Source organism: Bubalus bubalis, chromosome 13 (assembly GCF_019923935.1).
Source record: "Bubalus bubalis isolate 160015118507 breed Murrah chromosome 13, NDDB_SH_1, whole genome shotgun sequence".
Classification (NCBI taxonomy): Eukaryota; Metazoa; Chordata; class Mammalia; order Artiodactyla; family Bovidae; genus Bubalus; species Bubalus bubalis.
In genome coordinates this window covers 9,150,204-9,175,657 of record NC_059169.1, presented here as the reverse complement: position 1 = coordinate 9,175,657, position 25,454 = coordinate 9,150,204, and the positions used below count along the sequence as shown (strand labels likewise).

The 25,454-nt window shown below is 39.8% G+C and overlaps 1 protein-coding gene across 2 annotated transcripts in view; it reads left to right on the top strand.

Moving 5' to 3' along the window:
- Nucleotides 1-25,454, top strand: part of ITGBL1 (integrin subunit beta like 1) — a 236,348-nt gene that overhangs the window by 91,787 nt on the left and 119,107 nt on the right. For both annotated transcript variants that reach the window (XM_006042244.4, XM_044927092.2), the window contains 4 exons: nucleotides 6,605-6,751; nucleotides 13,091-13,213; nucleotides 18,097-18,237; nucleotides 20,908-21,048. In XM_006042244.4, the coding sequence (XP_006042306.2) occupies nucleotides 6,605-6,751; nucleotides 13,091-13,213; nucleotides 18,097-18,237; nucleotides 20,908-21,048 (552 nt within the window). The remainder of the gene's footprint in view (nucleotides 1-6,604; nucleotides 6,752-13,090; nucleotides 13,214-18,096; nucleotides 18,238-20,907; nucleotides 21,049-25,454) is intronic.

The following is a 25,454-nucleotide window of genomic DNA, read 5'->3' as shown; positions in this document are numbered from 1 at the left end:
CAGAGTTGATTTCCTTTAGGACTGACTGGTTTGACCTCTCATGTTTACCGCATTGCAACTAAATGGATAATGTTGATTGTAATAGGAAAAACACAACTTTTCAGCTAAGTGAGCTAATTATACTTTGTTCCTCTTATTTGTAAAACAAGGAAACAAAATCTATCTCACTGGCTCCTTATGGAAGCCAAAGAGACTTGCCTGCATAGAGTACTTATCACTCTACCTGGCAACCAATGCTTATTAGTTTTCCTTTCCGCTTCTCTTTTCCACTTTCCTGATCCAGGTCACGTGTGGATTAGTGTCCAGGCAAGACCAGAGAGCAGATCTTTCCATTTCTGCACAGAATCCTTCCATCCTTCACATAGAAGTGGGTAGTAACTATCTGAGAAGTCTTTTTTTAAAATAAAGAAACAGGGAGGGACTGGTGCCCCTGTCTTGAAAATAGTCATTTCTATTACAAACCATGAAATAATTGTAAAATTAGCCAAGGGGTCCTTTTCTTAGAATTTAGATGTGACATTGTTCTTTTGTTTCTCATACCTAGAGAGGCTGGGAGAACTATACTGGCTTAGAAAGAACAGGAGAAAAATTGAGTGTGTCCATTATTAAATGAGCTTGTTTGAGTCCATCGGATATTAGGATACAATGCTGGTCTTGCAAGTTTACCTTTTTGACCAAAGCAAGTAGATCTATGGGCTTCCCAGGTGGCTCAGTATAAAGGGTCTGCCTGCCAATGCAGGAGATGAGGGGTCGATCCCTGGGTTGAGAAGATATCCTGGAGAAGGAAATGGCAACCTACTCCAGTATTCTTGCCTGGGAAATCCCATGGACAGAGGAACCTAGTGGGCTATGGTCCATGAGGTTGCAAAGAGTCAGACACAACTTGGCAACTAAGCAACAGGAAGTTAGATTTGCAGGGCCAACTGAGTTCTCAGATTAAAACAGTCTATTTCAAGGTTACTGTGTGGCTGTAGCAGTGTATCTGACATGCATAGAGAATAATTTTTTAACATCTATCCTCCTATAGATGAAAAATTATTTTCAGTGGTAATGATGGGGTAGTAATTAATAATCAAGATTTATTTCCAGCTTTATTAAGATACAGTTGACATGGCATTATGTAAACTTAAGGTGTGCAGCATAATAATTTACATATAAATAATAGCCACAATAACTTTGGTTAACATCTGTCATCTCATAGAAATACAAAGAAAGAAGAGAATGTTGTTTTCTCTTTGTCATGAGAACTCTTAGGATTGACTTCCTTAACTTTTGAATATACTGTACATCAGGGTCCCCAACCTCCAGAATTTAATGCTTGATAATCTTAAGTTGACCTGATGTAATAATAGTAGAAATAAAGTGCACAATAAATGTAATAATCTTGAATCGTCCTGAAAACACTCCCTGCCCTGGTCAGTGGAAAAATTGTCCTCCACAAAATTGGTACCTAGTGCCAAAAAGATTGAGGACCACTGCTTCATTGTGTGTGTATGTGTGTGTGTGTGTGCACACGCGCTTAGTCACTCAGTTGTGTCCGACTCTTTGCAACCCCATGGACTGTAGCCGCCAGGCTCCTCTGTCCATGGGGATTCTCTAGGCAAGAATACTGAAGGGGGTTTCCCTTCCCTTCTCCAGAGGATCTTCCCAACCCAGGGACTGAACATGGGTCTCCTGCAGATTGGAGGCAGATTCTTTACCATCTGAGCCACCAGGGAAGCCCAATGTATATTAACTGGGGTCATCGTATTGTATGTGACATACTGGTGCTTATTCCTCATACAACTGGAAGTCTGTACCTTTTGACCACCTTCATCCAATTCTCTGTTCCCGCTCTGTTGAGCACAAACCTCTTTTTTTATGAGTTTGGTTTTTGGCTTGTTTTTTTGCTTGGCTCGTTATTTTCAGGTTCCATGTGTAAGTGAAATTATGCACTATTTCTCTTTCTCCATCTGACTTATTTCACTTTGCATTTTGCCCTCAGGTCCCTTCATGTTGTTCCAAATGCCAGGATCGCCTTCTTTCTCATGGCTGAGTAGTAGTCCATTCCACCTCTGCCCCCCTAGCCCAAGGAGACTGGGACCAGGACCTTCTATCACAAAGATCTTCACATGTCTTCCAGAGCCTGCTGTGGCTTTCCCCCCAGTCTGGGGTGGTGCAGATGTCCTGGGACTGGGGGTGATCAGGGACCTCGACTGTGGGAGGAGTGGGGGAGAAGAGGGGCTAGCAGAGCTGTGGAAGCACACGTGGACCTGAGCCGGGCGGTCGGTGGGAATTCTCAGGCCCTCCTAGTGTAGCACAGAAATGGGGACGGGGGAGCTGCTCTCAGCTCTAGCCATTTATTTTCATATCTAAGAGGGAATAAAAAGACCACATCCTATGTGTGAATATGTAGTTCAGTTCAGTGGCTAAGTCGTGTCTGACTCTTTGTGACCCCATGGACTGCAGCATGCCAGGCTTCCCTGTCCTTTACCATCTCCTGGATTTTGCTCAAACTCAAATCCGTTGAGTCAGTGATGCCATTTAACCATCTCCTCCTCTGTTATCCCCTTCTTGTATCTTCAATCTTTCCCAGTATCAGGGTCTTTTCCAGTGAGTCAGTTCTTTGCATCAGGTGGTCAAACTATTGGAGCTTCAGCTTCAGCACCAGTCCTTCCAATGAATATTCAGGGTTAATTTCTGTTAGGATTTATGGTTTGATCTCCTTGCAGTCCAAGAGACTCTCAAGAGTCTTCTCCAGCACCACAGTTTGAAAGATAAACTCTTCTGCGCTCAGCCTTCTTTATGGTCCAACTCTCACAACCTTATGTGACTGTTACAGAAACCATAGCTTTAATTTTATGGACCTTTACTGGCAAAGTGATGTCTCTGCTTTTAAATATTCCATCTAGGTAGGAAAGAGGGTAATCAGGATCTATTACTTGCAGCTCTTGAGGATTAAATTATGCCCCACTAAAGGATGGGTGAAATCCCTCCACCCAGTGCCTTGAATGTGACATTTGGGAAGACAGTCTTTGAAGATGTAATTAAGATGCGGTCCTCCAGAAGTCTGAGGGACTCTAAATCCAGTGACCCGTGCACTTATAAGGAGAAAGATTTGAAGACACAGACACACAGAGGAGAAACCACATGAAGACAGAAGCAGAGCAAGGAAAGCTTGCTCAGACAAGGAGCACCAGGACTGCAGGCAGCCACCAGTAGATGGGAGACAGGAATGGGAGCATGTCTCTGGCAGATCCTCTAGAAGGATTCAGACCGTTGGCATCTTGATGTCAGTTTGGGGGCACTAGAGCTGGGAGTGAGGAAATTTTTGTTGTTTTAAGCCTTTCAGTTTGTGGTACTTTGGATGACAGCTGCAGCAAACTAGCACACAGTGGATAAAGTGTTTTGCCAAACGGGATGTTCGGCGAAGCCACGTTGTTGACACTACAGTGGAGATTACCTTGCTTCGATAATACAGCAGCCTCATTCCCTGAGGTTGGCCAAAGTTCTTTAACCTTGGGTAAAGAGGATCTTCCCTGGCGGCTCAGACGGTGAAGAATCTTCCTGCAACACAGGAGACCCAGGTTTGATTCCTGGGTCGGGAAGATCCCCCGGAGAAGGGAATGGTTACCCACTCCAGTATTCTTGCCTGGAGAACTCCAGGGACAGAGAGCCTATACAGGGCTACAGTCCAAGGGGTCGCAAAGAGTCGGACATGACTGAGTGACACTTTCCCTTTCAAAGAGTGGGACTTATTTAAAGATTCTTTTCTTTCTAAAAACATTGTGCACTTATCTCCTGATAGTTATATAGGCTATTCCTTGGTAATTTTTGACAGTAAAAATAGTCTACTCCCATGCGCTTTCCTAAATGGAGGAAAGCGAATCAAGAAGACCCTACCGGGCATGAAGTTTAGATAAAACATAAAAGCAGATGACCCTATCCTACCTTGGCTGTCATCTTTGCCTGCAGTCAGATGCTTAAGGAAAAGCTGAAAACACATTACCTGGCAGTGTGTGCCTAAGATGTTAACATAAGATGTGAGGAAAAGGGGCCCCCTAATAAAAAAAATTGTGTATTCTAAATAAAGTTAAATAGCTTTTTCTTGAAAGGACCGCTGGTGGGCTTCAGTGTGCTGGTGTATATCATGACACGCTAAGAGAAGAATATAGCATGTCTCTTTCCATGTTTATTTTATCATAGAGCCTTTTATGGAAGAAGTTTCTGAAATTGCACCTCCATGTACTAATAACTCTGGGGTATAAGCACCTAAAATATAGCTTCTACTGATGCTTTATGGAGTCATTGTGAGATGAATGAGGCTTTTAGTATCATCTGTACATTGTGCTTATTTTTCCTTTATTTTTCCAAATCTCCATTTTAAAAAGTCTGTAACCTTTGACCCACAAACCAGTACCCACCTCTGTCATATATACCTTAGTTTGGAGTTTAAGATCTTCCACCCAATATAAAAGATGTACTCTTTTTCTAGATACTTTCTTGCCTTCTAAATCATTCTTATTTTTTTCATAGTTGATATTGGGCTTTCATTATTGGGATGAACCATAAGAAATAGCTGACATTTAATTTATAGAAGTGGCTATTTCTTTGCTGTATGATGCAGGGAGCTCAAACCTGTTGCTCTGTGACAACCTAGAGGGGTGGGATGGGGTGAGAGGGAGATTCTGGAGAGAGGGGATGTATGTGTACCTATGACTGATCCATGTTGGTGTACGGCAGAAAGCAACACAATATTGTAAAGCACTTATCCTTCAATTAAAAATAAATAAATTTATTTTAAAAGTAGCTATTTCACATTGTTTAACCTAATACACTAATATTATTAAAGAATCGTTACAGTGACCGAGATTCTTAATTCACCACAAGAGGTTTAGCCACTTTAAGAATTTGGCTCAATATGTTCATAAATAGACTGGATGGTTGGCAGGGGAGATCGCTTATGCTTGTCAGTGATACCAAGTTGGCTGAGATTGATAGCATCATGTAGGACCAGACAGGGATGCAAGATGATACGATCAGTTTGACAAAGTAACATGCACTGGATAAAATGAATTGCAATTAGGCAGGCAAGGTGTTGTTTGTAAAACAGAATAATTAATTCAAAAAATGCAACAGGAATAGAGACCCTTACATGGACTGGGCCACATGCAGAGGAGTTTTAAAGTCAGAGCCGATCAGAGACCCGGGCTCTGCCAGACATGCCCACGTGGCATGCCTTTGAGCCATCCACTCGGACCGACCATCTGTACCTCATCATGTGGATTTTGGCCTCCGCCTCGAATGACTGTTGGCCCCAGATCAATGATTCCGTTTCATTGTGGCCTATAAGAAATTCATAGTGCCTGAGATAGGTACTAAGACATAGCATTGTCATCTTGAATAATATACGAATACTCTCTCCCTGGTGGCTCGGATGGTAAAGAGTCTGCCTGCAGTGCAGGAGACCAGGGTTCGATCCTTGGGTCAGGAAGATCCCCTGGAGAAGGAAATGGCAACCCACTCCAGTATTCTTGCCTGAAGAATTCCATGGACAGAGGATCCTGGTGGGCTACAGTCCATGGGGTCACAAAGAGTCGGACAAGACTGAGTGACTAGCACCTTCTTCTTTATTCTCCCTGCAACCCATTCAAACTCTGCTCACCTTTCAAAGCCCAGTTAAAGGTCAAAGAAGTCCAGAAAATCTTTCTCCTCTTCTGTAGGTCGTAGACTACACCCTTCAACTTCATACAACAAACAGTTCTGGCTGAACATAACACAATCCTCTTTGCATATTAGCCTTGACTTTGCAGTTTGTAAATCCCTTGAGGACAAAGACCAAGGATTGTATGTGTATTGCACTTCTGTCTAATATGCAGTCAATGAAAACATTAGCTGGCTTCTTCAAACAAGACTTGATAAAATTAATGACCTCAAAAATAAAAACAGCAAAATGTTGATTTGAGAGAATGAAAGGTTGAGAAACTTTTGTGAAGGTGGATGGCTATGACTCTTATCCTTTTGACTCCTGAACCAAATTTTCCCATCAGGAAACAAAATGTATACTTATTTTTCATAGTTATGTATACAATAAGTATACATTAATCTTATCCCAAGGTGGGAAAATTATAAATATATAGATATATATATATTTAATATATCTATACAATTTATTGCATATGAAATTCAAATAAATATAAGGCCAGTGTTTAGTAGAATTTTATCTAAGATTCCTTACTTAGAGTTTGTGGTCTTTTGTGTTATAAAATGCAGCTAAATGGAAACAATTTTTATTGGGTTTTTGTGTCTTAAATGTGCAAGTGCCTGGTGGACGTTTTTAGTGCTAAATTTTCTGATCAAGTGTTTTTTAGACCTCTGGTTAATTATCTAGCCTAATGTCTCTATGAGTTAATGTTTTTAGCATGAGTTATCAAAGTTGATTTTGGAAATAAAGCCCCCATAGTCCATTGTATGGAGTATAAATAGTGCTGCCCGCCCCCCTCCCCTGCCAGCTGCTGTCATATACTTGTGTTTGAATTTATTATGGTTCATTCCTGAGCCAGCATCACTCTTAAGATTCTTTGGAGAACAGTCTAAGTCTAACTGGATGTTGTTAAATTCTCAGGCCACGGTAAGTGTGACTGTGGCAGATGCAAATGTGATGAAGGATGGTTTGGTGACGCTTGCCAGTACCCAGCCAACTGTGACCTGACCAAGAAAAAGAGTAACCAAATGTGCAAGAATTCTCAAGACATCATCTGCTCTAATGCAGGTAAGAATTCTGTCCCCAGAGCATCCTCAAATGAAATCATCAAAGTTGGGTCCTTAATGGAAATATGTAGGCGTTGAGAAATGTTGAACCTCGGAGTGAGACTGCTTTTGAGTGGTTTTTTTTTTTTTTTTTTGAAATGAAATTCAGATAAATCAATTGGGAAAAATGTCATCTTGCTGAGACTGGCAAGTCTGATGCTCTCCAGCTGTTCCACATGCCTCCTTCAAGCAGGATATTTTCTGGAATAAAAACCCCTGACAGCATTTTATGTCAACTGTGAGCCATGTTTTCAAATGCTAGATTAATTCTTTTAAAAAGGATTTGTATAAACTGAATTAATTGTTCTCTGTTACAGATCAAGGGGGCTTTGAATTCATATGTTACCATCATATAGAACTAAACTTTTCAAATTTGACGGAGGTTCCAGGTGCCCTGAATGTGAAAACCATTGAAGAAGATAGTGACAGCGAGTTTTATTTAACTGAAATATTTTTCTATCTTGTAGATGTCATTTAAAACTATTTTCTTACAAATGTACAGAGGAGCTGTTAAAATTAATTACCCAAATCATATAAAACGCAACAACTATGGTTTGGGTTTTAATGGTGTTTAGCCAATATTACTATACTTAAATATTCTTTTGACAGTTGAGCACACAGCTCAAAGTCAGTTTATATTCTCAACCCCGGTTGAAACTGGGAATGCTCCTGTCCTCAGTGGAGGCTCTGATATCATTGCTTTGGCGTCTGATATGAACTGTAGTGGGTTTTTAAAGTTCTCTGGGTAGTTCTTCAGCACAGTGGTCCCTAATCTTTTTGTCACCATGGACCAGTTTCATGGAAAAATTTTTCCAAGGACTGAGAGTGGGATGGATGGTTTAGGGATGATTCAAGGGGGTTGCATTTATTGTGCATTTTATTTCTATTATTATTACATCAGCTCCATCTCAGATCATCAGGCATTAGATCCCGGAGGTTGGGCACCCCTTGTTAAGTAGATCTGGGGGTATGAGTTCTTGCTTTGTGTGCTCCAGGCCAGGGTTTGATGACACGTGAATACCTGCCCTCCTGAAGTTCCTGTGGTTGGGGGACTCCTTTTGTAATCAGAGCTGGGACCTTTCCACAGCCTTTGAGAGGAATTGCTCTGTGAAGATTCAGAGAAGTAGGCTGTTTTGTTAGTAGTAATCGGGGCTATTTCCAAGGCAAGTTGTGACTGGTGCAGCCGGGAACCATGACAGAAGTCCTGACAGTCAGGTGTTAACTGTCACTCTCCTGGCTTCTCTCCAGCACTTCCTTCTTTTCTTTCTTCTTAGTAAAATCTTTTTACTTCTGGTTCACAATACCCACCCTCCAAACACACATACGTGTACACACACACACACACACTCTTCCTCTCTCTCAACTTCATGCTTTCTAAACTTCTTTCGGTAATAAGTTTTGAAATCGATTTCAGTTGTTTCTTTGTAGTCTATTTTTGGATTGATTGATTTTCAAATCCAGTTTTTCTTTCTTTTTAATAATAATACATTTAATAATTATTAAAAATTTAATAATATGTTTTAACCACCTAAGAATTAGTTTGACTGTGTCTTTTAACTAAGAATTATTTAGCTATTTAATAGTTTAAAATGTTTAACTATCATGGAATCTAAACGTGTGATTCATTACATCATCATCTCAACACATCCAAAAGGAGAAAATTTACAGAATTGTTTTAGTAGATGATGAAACACGTAGGATAAGGTATAAAATGCATTTCTAAGATATTTTAACCTCTATTTTTTAACATGGATGTAGTATTTTTATGTAATCTACTGTGCATATTCCAGCTTTGTCAACTGACCCAACAATGCCTTTTATAGCATCGCCCCCACCTCTGTTCCAGTCTAGGGGCAGTGTTACATCTGGTTGTCATAAATCTTCAGACTCCTTTAATGTGTCTTTAGACAATTTTCACAGACAACACAATCTTTCTTACTCTCCTCTCAGTTTCTTAGCCTTTCAAGTTTACTTTGGGGATCTTGTCCTCACATGTCTTTCTTTAATGCCTACTTCTCCCAGCCTAGTTCAGGCCCACTGCCCACAAGTTGTGTTAGTCTGAATCCCTTGGACAACAAGGAGATCAAACAAGTCAATCCTAGAGGAAATAAACCCTGGCTATTCATTGGAAGGACTGATGCTGAAGCTGAAGTTCTAATACTTTGGCCACCTAATGGGAAGAGCTAACTCGTTGGAAAAGACCCCCATGCTGGGAAAGGTTGAAGGCAAAAGGAGAAGGGAGCAGCAGAGGATGAGATGGTTGGATGGCATCACTGACTCAATGGACTTGAATTTGAGTAAATGCTGGGAAATAGTGAAGGACAGAAGAGCCTGGTGTGCTGCAGTCCATGGCATGCTACAGTCCATTGGGGTTGCAAAGAGTTGGACACGACTGAGTGACTGAACTGAACTGAAGATGTTGCTAAGAGTCGAATACGACTTAGCAACAGACAACAGCAACAACTGAGTTGTTATTACTGATCTTTCCCCTTCATACCACAGTGTGGTTTTCAGGAAGCAGCTTGGAGCAGAAAGGGAAGAGGAGCTGTATGGAGTGGGGAAGAAGACCGAAGGACAGGGGGAGAGGGAGATGGAGCTGGGGACCAAAGGAGTCCCAGAAGGTGGCTCCAGAGGGGCACAGAATGGCAAGGCATAGTCTGCAGAGCTGAGTCAGAGCAAAGCGAGTCTCCTGCACCATCGCATCAGGGATATAGGCTGGTGTTCAAGACAGGGAGTCATCCTAGAAAGAGCCAGCTATATTAGGCAGAATGAAAAGTCAGAACTAAAATAATCTAGCATGAGACAGAAGACCAATTCTAGAGACTGAGCTAATTGGCAACCAAGAAAGAGCCACGGTTTGACACAGCATGAGTGCACGAGTCTGGCGCGTCTGCCGGGGCTTCCATATGCTGTTTCTTGGAGCCTCAGTTGTGAATTCCACTTGATGAGTAAGACAGGAAGGCTCTGAACTGTTGTAAACTTCCCGCGTCACCCAGGGATGGTTCAGATGTGTGGATTGCAGGGAGCCAGCCTGTGGGGGACGTCAGGGAGGAGTTGTAGAATTCAGAGCAGAGACTATGCCTTCTCATCTTCCCTGAAAACAATAACGGCATCATAATCCTCATGATGGTACACCTCTCTCCCTAACCGGAAAGTGTTCCTGGTATTCCAACAGATGCATTCTAAAATCCTTGACCAATATTCTGGATCCCATACTTTCTGCCTGTAGCAGACACTTTTCTCCAAACTCAAGTCAGAGTCTTCACTGTTGTTTAATTCTTCATCCTTATTCCTGAGCTCAGACTCTGTCTTCAGCATCACAAGGCTTTTCTCCATCTCCTTTTCTTGAAATTCTATCTGTATACCAAGTGCCAACTCAAAACTTACTCCTTTGCTGTGCCTTTCCTCCTTCACGGATCCAGCCTGAGGTTCATGCTATCTTTATAGCATTTATCACAAATCTGTTGCAAATGCCTTTGCGTCATCTGGTTTCATATATCCATTGTGTAATAAGTATCAATCATCCAGCACATTCTTCTTGATCTATGATTTACTTGGTTTTAATTTTATTCCTCTTATTATCTCCTATAGCACCTACAACTTCACCAGTGATATAATAAGCAACGAGAAAATGAATGAATAGAGATGTGAATGGATGAAAGACAATATGAATAAATGTGAAAATGAAAAAGAAGGGTGATAATTAGGGAAAAAAAAGAGATGAGGCAATCCCATGAATTGTAGCATTAGATTAGAAATGAACTTTTATAAATCAAAACAGTTTCCAGGGGGGAAAAAAAAAACAAGAAAATGAAATATAATAAAAGTAAAATTCACACAGGCATTCTCAAGGAGGAAAAATAACAAGCTCAGGTTCTGTGAAATCACCATTTATTTGTGACTGTGAGAGAAAGAAGTGACCCGTGTAACAGAATCACACAGAGGGTTGGAAATCAGGAAACAGTGGGATCCATAAATATAAAATGTGTCTGGAGAAAATATTTGGGAATATGACTAATGTACTCGAAGTCTTAATGGGAGAAGACAAAGAACCCAGCATTTTCTGGAAGTCTATAATGTCCTAGATACAATAGAGTTTTTAGAAAGATGACAGGGTGATATATTTATCACTTGTTCTTCAGAGTAGCTCTATGAAGTAGACATTATTTGCAGATAAGGAATTTGAGAGTTAGAGATTAAAAAATAATGACCTCAAAAGTGTATAGCTAGAGGGGATTAAGACCTGGATTTAGCTTCAGAGCTTCCTTAGTCCTAAATCCATGCTCTGTCTGGTTCAACACATAGAGGATTTCCAATATTCAGTAGCTCAATTCAAATTTCCATATCTTTAGTTCCTTTCCATCCTTTACCTCTCAAAACCAGTCACCGAGTCATCTTTTCTTTCTCCTGAAAATATCTCCATGTGTATTTCCTTTTTTCTAAACTCATGACCATAACGCAGGTCAGCCTCTATCTTCTTTCCTGCAGACTAATGAACCAACATTTCTTCAAATCCACTTTGCCTCATTTCAATGCATTCGCCATGTGACAACCAGAATAACTTGGTAAAAATGAGTGCCTGATCACATGACTCCTTTGTTGAAATATTTCAGTGGCTTCTCATTATTCTTGGATGAACGTTGGAAATCTTTAATGTGACCTCTTTGTTGTTGTTCAGCTGCTAAATTGTGTCTGACTCCTCGCAACCCCATGGACTGCAGCAGACTAGGCTCCCCTGTCCTTCACTATCTCCTGGAGTTGGCTCAAATTCATGTCCATTGAGTTGGTGATACTATATAACTATCTCATCCTCTGCCACCCCCTTCTCCTTTTGCTTTCAACCTTGCCTGCATCAGGGTCTTTTCCAGTGAGTCGGCTCTTCCCATCAGGTGGCCAAAGTATTGGAGCTTCAGTATCAGTCCTTCCAATGAATACTCAGGGTTGATTTCCTTTAGGATTGACTGATTTGATCTCCTTGCAGTCCAAGGGACTCTCAAGAGTCTTCTCCAGTACCACAGTTTGAAAGCATCAATTCTTCAGTGCTCAGCCTTTTAGATTTCCATAAACTTCACCATTAGTTGCCTTTTTTTCTTTCATGACACCCTCCGCTTTATTTTCCACTATACACCAGATATTTTTTCCCCCTCTTATTTCCTCTTTTACTGCAGAGCTTTTGCTTTTGTCTCTTGCTGGAAGTGGGCTTCTTCACCATCTCACTTCTCTTAGCTCTTATTTTTTATTGGCTTTCAGTTCTCAGTTTAAGAGCCATTCCCCATTCCCCAGCCATTCCCCTTTGACCACCAGGTCTCAGATAAATCCCTTTACTGTGTGTTTCTGCAACACTGTGCACTTCTCCACTTATTTTATCACTTTGGTTTTTACTCTTATAAAACTTTAAGAGGAGGTTATGGCTGAATCGATCACCTGTTGCATTTCCAGAGTCTAGGATGAGATCTAGCGAATGCCAAAGTCTTACTCTGTGGAGACAGATGTGATGATCAATTAAAGATTAAAAAATAAGCATTAAAAAGGAAGCTACTCAACTGGACATTCTACTTCTCAGTATCTTTTGAATGCTGTTTTATTGTCAGTGAACTCACTCTCAGGGGTTGTAGTCAAATCCTTTTACACTTGACAGGGTATGTGGAGAGTGGTAGACCAGATGGCTGTGGTGCCTCTGTTTCACCCTGAGCTGTCCTGAGAGTCTGGTGAGGCTCTAGGACTCCATGCATAAGGAAAACCCATTCTGGGCCCTTTGTAACAGGGACATGGGTATCCCTTTAACACTATAGATACGAAGTTTTTAGGAACATTTGAGTTTTTCATTTATTTAAATTTGATAATGAAGCCACAAATATTTATTATATAAATAATAAGCTCAAATATTACACAAAGCATTGAATAAATAACTGGTGAGGAAGATAAGCAAGGTTACTTTTCTCACAAAGCTTAGCATTTTATGCTTTAGTTCACTCAGACCCGGGTGTAATCAGAAGATATTCATTCATGCATTGATTGGATGGACATTTATAATGTAACTCTGCTCTTGGGGAGTTCAGATTTACATTCATGAAACTATTAGAGGTCAATCATAATAGCTGTGTGCTATAAAATGTAACTAATGGGCTACAATAATCTCAAAAAAGAATGTCGTTATCCATCTCATCATACCCACAGTAAAACCTAATTGGAATATAAAATTGATTGGAATTGTCTTTATCCATGAAAGAGAGGTTAAAATTCATTAATTATAATTTATATGCATTTAACAAATAATTTTTGCTTTGTCTTAATGGTTTAGGTACATGTCACTGTGGCAGGTGTAAATGTGATAATTCAGATGGAAATGGACTTGTCTATGGTAAATTTTGTGAGTGTGATGACAGAGAATGCATAGATGATGAAACAGAAGAAATATGTGGAGGTATGTGTATTAACTTTGCAAAAAACAACATAAGTACTTGATTTTGTCACCCGTTTCACTGAACTTTTATCTCTATGAGTTTATATACTGGGTTTACTCATTTAAGCTGAACCTGTTTATTTGGAAAATACTTCATATAAGGAAATATAGACTAAGGCATTCAGAGCAGATTAATAAACCTTTGTTGTTGTCGTTCAGTCACTCAGTTGTGTCTGACTCTTTGCAACCCCATGGACTGCAGCACGCCAGGCTTCCCTGTCCTTCACCATCTCCTGGAGCTTGCTCAAACTCATGTCCATTGAGTCGGTGATGCCGTCCAACCATCTCATCCTCTGTCGTCCCCTTCTCCTCCTGCCTTGAATCTTTCCAGGCATCAGGGTCTTTTCCAGTGAAAAATTGTTTATACTTTTTATTTTGTAACCACTTTATTGAAGTATTATTTACAGTGTTGTGTTAGTTTCAAGCGTACAGCATAGTGATTCAGATGATATATTTGTGCATATATATATTTTTTTCAGATTATTTTCCATTATAGGTTGTTATAAGATATTGAATATAGTTTCCTGTCTTATGCAGTAGGTTCTTGTTGTTTATTTTATATAGAGTAGTGTGTATCTGTTAATCCTAAACTCCAAATTTATCCTAATTTATCCCTAACCCTGGTATCCCCTTTGGTAACAGTGTGTGTTTTCTATGTCTGTGCATCTATTTCTGTTTTGTAAATAAATTCATTTGTATCATTTTTTTAGATTCCACTTACAAGTGATATCATATGATATTTAGAGCAGACTAGTATTTTTTGAGTTTTTCTCTTTAATTTTTTATTATTTTTTAATTGAAGGATAATTGCTTTACAGAATTTTGTTGTTGTTTTCTAGTACTTTTTAAATGCAGAATCACATTGTTCCCAGAGAAGAGCCCGATCATTATGGCAACAAGCCAGTTGCCTGGTTCTGAAGTAGTCCTAGTTGGACTCTGTCTTCTTTGCTCAGCTTTTATTTTGCCTCTTTTCTCCCAGTCTCTCTATTGTATGTTTTAATTTCGTTTTCTTTCCCATTTTGAACCATAACCCTGTAAATACTCTCATGTGCTATTGGGGACATTGAAGACCAATTGGATTATTAGCCTGGAATCTATCCCTCCCCAGACACTTAGATAACTTTTTTCATGATTGTTTCTATGGACAACCTTTACTCAGTCCATTTTTCTGTTGTATCAATTATTGCAGGCTTGCTAATGTCAAGAGCTGCAATGAGTACTTCTTATTCAATAGGTAATTTACCAGGATCCGAAATGACTTGCCAGGGTTAAATGGAATTTAGACTCCTGTCTGTCTCATGCCTGGCTTCCCTGATGGCTCAGTGGGTAAAGAACCTGTCTCAGTGCAGGAGATGCAGGTTTGATCCCTGGGTCGGGAAGACCCCCTAGAGCAGAAAATGGCAACCCACTCCAGTATTCTTGCCTGAAAAATCCCATGGACAGAGGAGCCTGGAAGGCTACAGCCCAAAGGGTTGCAAAGAGTTGGACACGACTGAGTGACTATGCACACACACGTACTGTCTGATGCCAAAGACTGTGCTGCTGATTACTCCCCATAGAGACCTGCCCTGGAGTTTGGAGCTCCACAAGGAAAGCCCTTCTTACCACTTGTACTATATTAATAGTTCCCTTCTCTTCTGCTTCCCTCTCTGCAACTCTGTGCCCAGGGTTTCAACCAAGACTGGCACAGGGCAGGAAAGTAAACAGCAGTGAGAATCACTTCAGTTTGGGAACACTCTTCTCTGCTGTTATGAAACATTTTAACCTGCTTACCTCGGGCCTAATCTCTCTATCCATAAGTAATTAATTATTTCATTGAAATCTGAAGACAAACTGTCCACAGAATCCTATCCTGCATACCAAATGGGTGATTTCAGAGGAGTATTTTCCCTGAAAGGATCAGGAGCCAGTGGGGTGGGGAGGAACCAGAAGGCCATAAAGTGTCACTAAGCTGCCGCTTTGTTTACAAAACAAATTGAGGCTTCAATTCCTGTGGTCATCCAGATGCTCTTGTTTTAGGTCAGCTCGGATCTCTCTCTCTGGTGTCCTTGCTGTACCACCAACGAGGATAAAACAAAGAGAAGAACCTTCATTTTTTCCACCCAGTGACCTAAGCTCGATGCTGCTCAGACAGTTCTGCTAAAGGGCTTGTTCCAAAATGATTAGAAATTAGATAAAGCTACCCACACATGTGATGTGTTTGTCTTCCTGATATTTCATTTGCAGTTATCACAGATCAAAAAAGAGAAAGGGAACATGTGTGGAGCCAGTGTTTTCTGATACACACTGCCAAAGCAAAGTCTATTTGAGTGTGTAAATATAAACATTGACCTGGAAAGAACAGGAAATGTTTAATGCTCAACCTTTCCAGTCATTATTTCTGTTGGTTTGAGGCTAAAGCAATTTCATGGTGCAAACTCTCTGACCACAGACAACCAACATTCCCATGAAATCCTCTGGCGATGGCACTGTGTAGGATTCTAGATTTTTCCATGTATCATTCACATTGAGAGGTGATTCTACAGCCCAATAGGGAAGCAATTCAAAAAGAGATTTTCTTACTCCATCAGTTTGCACAAAGCCAAGAATGATGTTCATTGCCTGGGCTGTGTATTGTCCTAAGGCTTATATTTTATCTTGGTTATCCAACTATGTCTTATTACAGTACTTTCACTTGAATTATGAAGATATCTGCTTAATTTTCCATATCTGCATATGGTATAGCTTTACATGATTTATTCTAATAATCCTGTTCACCTCTATCTCAGTTATTTTTTAGTATAACCTTATCAGTCCTGAATTTTATAAACATACAAAGAATTTGGGTGTGAGGAATGAAGATTTATGATCATTTGTTAATCTCATGGTAAGCCTTACATGAGATTAACGAACTGCTGCATGTTACATAAATTTCTTATAATGACAGAGGAAATAAACTTTGCAGATTTCTGAGATTATACTACTTTAAGTATAATCTACTTAAAGGAAATTCTACTTTAAGAAGTTAATCAAGTCTTTAAAAAAAACAACTGACTCCTAGGAAAAGCTTTTAGTAAGCAATTGTCTTGTTTTCTTTCAGTGTAACCCTCAGGTTCCTGAGGCTTGTGATATAACACCGGCTCGTGATATTTTTGTGTGCATACATGTAGAGATAGTTTTAAGTCCATGAATAAAATGTATAGCTTTTATATTTGACTACTGATGAAATCATTGGATGGTCTTTATGTCAGCTTAAGTGACAAAATTAAAATTTGCTGGAGAAATGATCCTTGTCTATCAGCTTGTGTGCTTAGTCACTCAATCGTGTCCTACCCTTTGCGACCTCATGGACTGTAGCCTGCCAGGCTCCTCTGTCCATGGGATTCTCCAGGCAAGAATACTGGAGTGGGTAGCCATTCCCTTTTCCAGGGGATCTTCCTAACCCAGGGATCGAACCCAGGTCTCCTGCATTGCAGCTGGGTTCTTTACCATCTGAGCCACCAGGGAAGCCCCATCTCCAGCTTAAGAAGAGGTTTTCTGTAGATACTCCAATTGCAGCTCATTTAGACAGAAAACATGACATTATACACTGAGTCCTTGTCTCTTTCTCTATATTTCACTCTAGCACTTTCTCTTCATCTCTGACTCTCTCTGTCTCTCTGATATATATCTGCATGAAGGAAGTCTCATCTGAGAGGCAAAAATAGCATGAGACCAGCATATTTTATTGTATTTTCCCCTTCATATGTGTGTGTACCAGGCCCTACTGACACTCCTGCTGTTGGCCAGAAATGCCAGTGTTTAGAAAGAAAAATAGCCTCGCTATTAGTTTCCCATGGACTCTCTGGGATGATGGCTGATGGAGAAGAGAGAGGCAAGAGCAAAGACTTTAGCCATAGACTGATAAAGCATAAATTCATGTACAGCAGAAAGCATAGACTAAAAATGAAAATGGTGCTGTTTTTCATCATAGGTGCAAGAACACACGTTCATGGTTGTTGACATAACTACAGAAAAAAAGAGGATATACAAGGAGATTTGAGGCGGAAAAGACTTGTCATCTTTTGGGAATTTGTAGGGTTGCTGGACATGGGCACAGAAAGTGATGAGGTGACATCATTACAGATTGCATGGACATAAGTATGAACAAGCAGAGTAATAGTTTATGGAGCAGTGGGAGCTGCAGTGGTGTGGGGGCAGCTGGAGACAAAATGATGGGCTGCCCTTACCTAGCACTTGTATCCTCTTGACAGATAGGAAGGGGATTTGACTTTAATACCAAGGGTCCATGCTATTTTATTTGTAGTTAGTAGTTTAAGTAACTACTAAAAGTTGATTTAGCTGAAACCCTCTGCCATGTAGTAAAACACAATAGCTTGTCGGATACTGTTGAATGAAAAGATGCAATGTTTCCTCTGGCTAAAGAAATGGCTCGGTCATTAATACTGTGCATCCAAAGAAGTAAGCACCATTGGTTTCTCATGGTTGATTCCAAATGACTCAAGAAATGCTCTCAGAGTGAATGCTTATATACATTTGAGTTTGATGTGCACACGTGTGACTGGAGGCCTGGTAGACTTTCTCTGTCTTTCATGCGGTTTCTTGAACACTCTGTCATTTTCATCAGCCATCTGGCTAGGACAAATCAGAGGACACCTTGACTTGCTTTATATGTGTGATGATGCAGATATGGGCACACCTATGATGTTTTGGTGGCACGCTACATGATTTGATTATTTTAAGCAAGAACCATGGAGCAGGTTGATTATTTCCAAAGGCAGAAGTGATCACCAAGAGGTAGAAAGTTAATTCTGCTTTTGAAAGCTGCTTTTTTCCTCACTGTGTAAAATTCATTTTGGGTAAAGGCCACGGAAAGTGTTACTGTGGAAACTGTTACTGCCAGGCTGGTTGGCATGGAGATAAATGCGAATTCCAGTGTGACATCACCCCCTGGGAGAGCAAGCGAAGATGTACATCTCCAGATGGCAAAGTCTGCAGTAACAGAGGTGTGTCTTTCATACTCATTACTACATAATTGGGGAAAAAACAAAGCTCTTTAATTATTACCTCACCTTTTCTGTGTATTTCCTTCCATGTGGAAGTCATCTTTTATAGGGTTTGACTTTGATGTAAATCAACATTTCCTATACCAACAAGCGTCCCTTTCTTATTTTTTTTTTTACTGGGCAGAAGGCAGAAAGATAAGAAAGTTGCTCTCATACTTTCAGCTTCACTGAACAAATAGTTAACTCAGGGCCTGTAATTTCTTTGGCAGGCCTCCAGAAGTGACATGGTAGAGCGAAAAGGCGATTCTGGTAGATACTTCTGTTAAATGTCTCTTGACTAACAGAACCAGCTACAGCATGACCATCTCATTATTCAGAGAGTATTCCAGAAAAAACTTGTCTTAATTAAGTCAATCAAAGGCTTGGTTACAATACTGAATTGATATGGAGTCATTTAACTTTGATACACAACAATAAAAATATGATAGTGAATAAAATATAGCCATGTGAAATTGAGATTGACCTTAGGCAGGAATTTAAAAAATATATTAGTATTGCTATCATGTAATTTAAAGTGAGTTAACTAAGTGTTGATATCAAAACAACTAGCATTAAACACTTGGAAGAAAATTCTTGAAAATACGTGTTCTTTTTCCTTTTGTCAGCTGTCCTGGTAAATAAATAGCCATGTTGGGCTTTTCTGACTACTTGAAGTTATCAGTAAGTAGTCAGTTTCCTTCTATAAAAAAGTTAAAATCTAGAAAGCTGGAAAATTATTTTTTTGCATTTCTATAAATGAAGGATACATTTTAATAGGTAATGCTTACATGGAAAGCCTGAACACACCACCAGTTTTATCTTTTTAAAGGTTGACACAGAAAAGTAAAATATGCCCAATTTCTGTACATAGAGAAAGGGAAGCAAAAGGCCTGAACTTGGGACAAAAATTATAAGGAAAAGTCCTCTCTTTAATTTATGCAGAGCAGGTCTGATTATTTATCATACTCACTCACATTTTCATTTATTATATAAGCTATGTAGGAACCATTGCTTCACGAATGCCCTACTGATGGACATTTAAATCACCAGTGGTTTTTCAATGACATGATACCACCATATTTACTGTTCCTGTACATGTGCTTTTCAGTTCTTTTCCTTTCCTCTACATACGTTAATTGAAGTGAGCTGTTATACGTAACATACATCTAAAGAGTCTATATTGTGAAATTGCCATCCAGAAAGTTGTACATTTTATACTCTGCACCTGCACAAACTCTTGATACTAAAACAATCTTTTTTATTTCTGTCTATCTGATGTCTGAAATAATTTTAACTCACTGTTGTTTAAAGTTCTCTCAACCCTTAATCGTTACAGGTTGAGTGGTAAGCATTTTTTACATTTATCTATCGTCATTATTTCTCTCTGCAAAACTTCCAATTAGTGTCCTTTGTCTATTTTTCTGTAGGCATATTTGTCCTTGGATGATTCATTCATAAGAATCGCTTATGTTTGTGAAAGTAGCTTTGTCCTTTCAATACATATAACTACATGTTTCAGCTGTTTTTATCTTTTAGTTCATTTTTGGTGTCTTGCCCTCAGCCAGAATTTTAGATTTTTATGTCGTTAATTCTTTTATTTTTTTCTTTAAATAATTTGCTTTGATGTTTTTGAATAAAAATGAATTTTATTTTACATTTTATGGTTTTATATACTTAAATCTTTAGCTGGAATTGACTTTGATGTAAGAGTTAAGAAAGGGATTTAACTTTGTTCCTTTCACAAATGATCTAAAGATCATTGCCCTAAAAATGATTATTAATAGTTCACACAAAATGATATGATTTACAACTTAACACTTCCCTATATGAATCTCCAAAAAGCCAGAGTTCTCGCTCTCCGCCTATGCCAGTGTCGTCTATAGCCTGGGCTCATCTGACCCAGCCATGCCTGCTTTTCAGTCTTTCTGGATACGCTCCTTCTGCTCCAGTGGGTCAGGTCTGCTGAGGATCCCATGTCCATCCCCACCTTCCTTGGCTCACTCTTGCTTTCTTGACCTCCCTTAAATTGTTCTACTTCCAAACCTCCTAAAACATTTCCCCTTCTCTCTTCTTATCCAGACCATCTCCCTTAATTACTTCTGCTCACATTGACTTCTACTTGCCCAACTTTTAGAGTATTTATGTCCTTGTTTACAAAACGTTAGCACTTCACGTGCTAGTTTTTTTATTAGCCTTTTTAAAATTTTTTTTTGTCAAATAAATTGTAAACCTCTTGAGAGCAAGGGTGACATTTTATGTTAATTGTGTTGGTGTTATCTCTGAGTCCTACCAGCACGGTGCTCCTGACACATCCTGGAATCCTACAGAAGTATCGACATAAACTTTTGTTTATGAAGGATCTCTACTGTCCACTCTATGGTGTTTTCCTCTATAGAATATAGAGGAATATCTATATTCTATAGAGAATATAGATACATATTATATATATCTATATATATAGAGAGAATATCTCTACTGTCCACTCTGGTGTTTTCCTCTATAGAATATAATTCCCGAACACGTATATTTTCCAAATATAAAGTGAACAACAGAAGAAAGAGCAATGTATAAGATGCTTTCTTTCATGATTTTTCTTCATTCGACCCATACAAAATTATTTTTCCCCTCTAGGGATTTGTGTGTGTGGTGAATGTTCTTGCCACGATGTGGACCCCACTGGAGACTGGGGGGATATTCATGGGGACACCTGTGAGTGTGACGAGAGGGACTGCCGGGCTGTCTATGACAGATATTCTGATGACTTTTGTTCTGGTAAGTGCTTTCCTAACTCTTGTTTTTATTTTTTTCTTATTATTATTCTTTTTAAAAAAGATTTATTTATTTCTTATTTGACAGTGTTGGATCTTAGTTGTGGCCTATGGGATCTACTTCCCTGATCAGAGATCAAAACTGAGCCCCCTGCACTGGGAACTCAGAGTCTTTACCACTGGACCAGCAGGGAAGTCCCTAATTCCTGTTTTTAAATAAGAAAATGTTCATTTCCCTCGTTTCAAGATTTATTCTGCTTCTCCAAGAAACAGTGAAAGAACTGAATGTGCCTTCTGAAGAATTTGAGACCCATAGGACTCCTAATATCAACCTGAAAACCCTTTAGAGAATTCGCCACATTGGGCAAAGATTGGAGATGAAAACACACCCACTCTCTGAAAAGCAGTCTAGTCTTTCACCAAAAGAACTATTACCTCCACGTATCTAATACTCAGCAGTGAGAACACAAAGCTAGCAGACCTGACCACGAACAGGAGAGGTACCGTTAAGGCAACTGTTATTAACACAGTACAAAACTAAAGACAACGTGGTTCTTGTAGGAATTTATTGCATTGCTTCTTTGGTATAACCTACCAGGCTCCTCCACCCATGAGATTTTCCAGGCAGGAGTACTGGAGTGGGTTGCCATTGCCTTCTCCATATACTAAAAGTTGTTCTGCATTAAGTCTACAATTGAATATCAATTAGTAGATTCAAAAATTGTATATGGACTGGCTACTCTTTGCCAGCATCTGTGCTGCATCCAGGTCACTGGTTCCAGCAATGAAGGAAACATAATCCTTGACAGGGAGCCTGTAATCTAAATGCAAGGGGCTTCCTTGGTAGCTCAGCTAGTAAAGAATCCGCCTGCATTGCAGGAGACCCTGGTTCCATTCCTGGATTGGGAAGATCCCCTGGAGAAGGGATAGGCTACCCAGACCAGTATTCTTGGGCTTCCCTGGTGGCTCAGTCTGTAAAGAATCCACCTGCTACATGGGAGACCTGAGTTTGATCCCTGGGTTGGGAAGATCCCCTGGAGGAGGGCATGGCAACCCACTCCAGTATTCTTGCCTGGAGAATCCCATGGACAGAGGAGCCTGGCGGGCTTCAGTCCATGGGGTCGCAAAGAGTTGGACATGATTGAGCGACTAAGCACACACAATCTAAATGAAAGGGAAAAAACCAAAATACACCCTGCCAGAATTTCTAATAGTGCAAAGGAAAACAATAAGCAGTCAGATTCATCTTAAAAAAATGTCACTCAACAAAAATGAAGTAATAGATTTTATTACATGGGACAATCCAGGAGGCATAGACACATGCTTATGCTTGATTGCTTGGTTGGTGTAAGGAAATAGATGGGGAACTCTGTCTCCGGAAAAAGTTTGCCAGCAAAGGCAGATAAAAGAGCCACCCTTTTTAATTATGATGATGCAACTGCAAAGACTTCTCTGGCCTGGCCAAGGGGATCTGGCTCCTGTAGCTTCCCCCTGCAGAAGAATTGCCCTGTTCTGATGATCCCTCGGGCTTGGGAGAATTTCCTGAATGGGCTCACAGAGGTGATGGGGTCGTAGGCTGTGATTTGAACAATAAGACATCAGGCTGTGATTGTGATTTTATTATTCCTTTGTTGAAGTGAGCTGAATGTGGCCAGTTCTCCACAGTCTGCCTCCCACACCTAACATGAGAAATATAAGCAAGAGGAATCTCATTATCAGAGATCCTACGCTGAGAGATACCTGTCAAGTTCGTTCACACACCTCATTCCATTTTATGTTCGCACTGACTCAGACAGGGATACATTATCATCTACGTGTAAGAGGGAACGTTCAAAGAAATTAGCAACTTGACAAGTTCACGCCGCCCTTAAGTGTCACCTGAAAACAACTTTAGCTGAAGTGCTCATGTCATTTAATCTCCAAATGATGCACAGAAGATGCTTCAATTTTACTTTGTTTCAGTAAGGAAAAGATGTCCTTTGAATGCTTAAAATTCTTATAAAACTAAGCTTCTCTGAACATTGTTTTGATCTGGGGTGGGCATCAATGTCTGGAGTATTTCTTCATGCTTATTAAATCTTTAGAATTCTTTTTTTTTTAATTTTATTTTTAAACTTTACATAATTGTATTAGTTTTGCCAAATATCAAAATGAATTCTATATACAAAGCTTAGCAAATTTCTAGTCTTCACAATTTTCCCAATTGCCCAGAGTTGCACCATGAGAAGGGAGCCATGCAATTGACTATTGAGTGTGGAAATACCTTAGTGTTAGGAGATAGAAGTACCCCAAGGATGTGGATATTCTCTAGAGATTTATGCCAGGCTGGAATGTAATAAGACTCAGATAAAATGAAGCTTTATTTTTAGCTCCCATTCCAGCCACCCTGAGAGTTTTGAGTTTAAGTCCAAGAGAAGTCTCCCATTGGATTATAGTTGGCTCATTTAATTGACCTTCTAATTTTATTTATTTATTCCCACTCTTTCCATTCATGTATTCAATAATGCACTTAAATGTAAATATTTTGTGCCTGATCCATCATGGGTACAGGAGATGTGATATAAATTTTAAAATATGATCCCTGCTCCCAAGTAAATCAGTTGTATTTATTGTTCTTTCACTCCTAAAGTGTGTTTATCACTTCTTTCACACTTCTTTCACTCCTATTCACTGATACATGAATTCATCCATATACAAATATGACTCATATACCCACAAAGATACACACGCATGTACATCCCTCAAAGAGGATACTCAGACAAATTTTGAGTGTGACTGAAATGACAAGGGCATGACCAGCCATCCTGAAGTATATCAGCTGCTCTGTTATTCCATTTCTATGAACTGCTCCCCTGAACTGACTTTCTGATTCTGAAATAACTCCTTTCTTCCTGATGACTGCTTACCAGTCTGATCCATTTTGCCAAATTCCCAAATAGGAAAAAATATGCTGCAGTGTGACTTTCCACTTTTTCAGCTTGCTCCTGCCTAGCAAAATGATGAAAATATAAGGTTAGTTCTAGCCTAGAGTTCCCTTAGTTTGGAAAGTAGACTCATTTGGTAGAACCGTATTATGGGAGGAAATTTGTCTTTGTGGATTAACAAAGAGTTAAGGGAAGAAATGGAAGGAAATGGTTACATACATTCAGTTTACATTGTCTTGAAAGGGAAAAATAATATAAGTGGATTTTTTTAAAAAAAATTACAAGTGCTAGTTAGATCGAATTCATTTCCACCAATGTTTTCTCTCCATGGTCTTCATATTTCCTTGTGAGAAGCAACTTGTAAATATCAGATTCCAGTTCATGAGCATTTTTTGTTCATTTTCAAGGAAAGAAATAGCCTCTTTGGAAGAAGAGCATTCTGGAATGGTTGGAACTACATATGTCCTGGATTGATGTTTCTGAGGTTAGATAGCTTAACACAAAAGCGTGCAATGATCACACATACAAAAAAGCTTTGGTGTCAGCAACCTCTTCTATAATTTCTTGAGAGCCTTTAAAGCTCAGTGTTTTGTTTTTTTAAGTAAGTTTTTTTTTTTTTTTTAAAGAATGTTTTTGGCTGTGCTGGGTCTTTGTTGCTGAGCGGGCTGGGCGGGGACTACTCTCCCTTTGAGTGCGTGGGCTTGTCATCGCGAGGTCTTTTATTTCGGAGCACGGGCTGTAGGGCGCGCAGACTTCAGTAGACGCGGCGCACGGCCCCAGTAATTGCAGCTTCTGGACTCTAGGATGCATGGGCTTCAGCAGTTGCGGTTCCCAGGCTCTGGAGCACAGGCTCAGCAGTTGCAGTGCACGGGCTTAGTTGATCCAGAGCTATGGGTCTTCCTGGACCAGGGATTGAACACGCGTCTCTTGCACTGGCAGGTGGATTCTTCACCACTGAGCCATTAGGGAAGCCCCTAATGCCCAGCGTTGCCATGATGCTCTTTGATGATGTCTCTTGCTGCCAGCTCCCCACTCTGTGATGCAGTTCGGGCTATGATCCTGTTTACATGCCGACATTAGACACTGTTGTTTTTCCCTTGTCATGAATGTGTGTGTGTGTGTGTGTGTGTGTGTGTGTGTGTCTAAGGAGTGTTCATAGGTCTTTGAAAGCAGTTCTCTAATGTACATTCCATGTATTTAATATCTGCGATAAAACAATAACATTCTATATCTTTCATCTCTATTTTGTTGATTCCCTTGTCTACAGAGTTTAAAAGAATCTTTGTTAGAATCAGTGAAATGAACTCCTGAAGGCCAAATATATGTGGATACATACACACCTAGATTTGACACACTAGCATTGAAACATGATGTTTCAGATCAGGGTGGTAGAATTCACTTCTTCTAGTTCTCTCATTTTAAAGATAAAGTGAGATGGAGCCCAGAAAGGTGAACCAGTGACTCATTAAGATGGAGGACACAGATC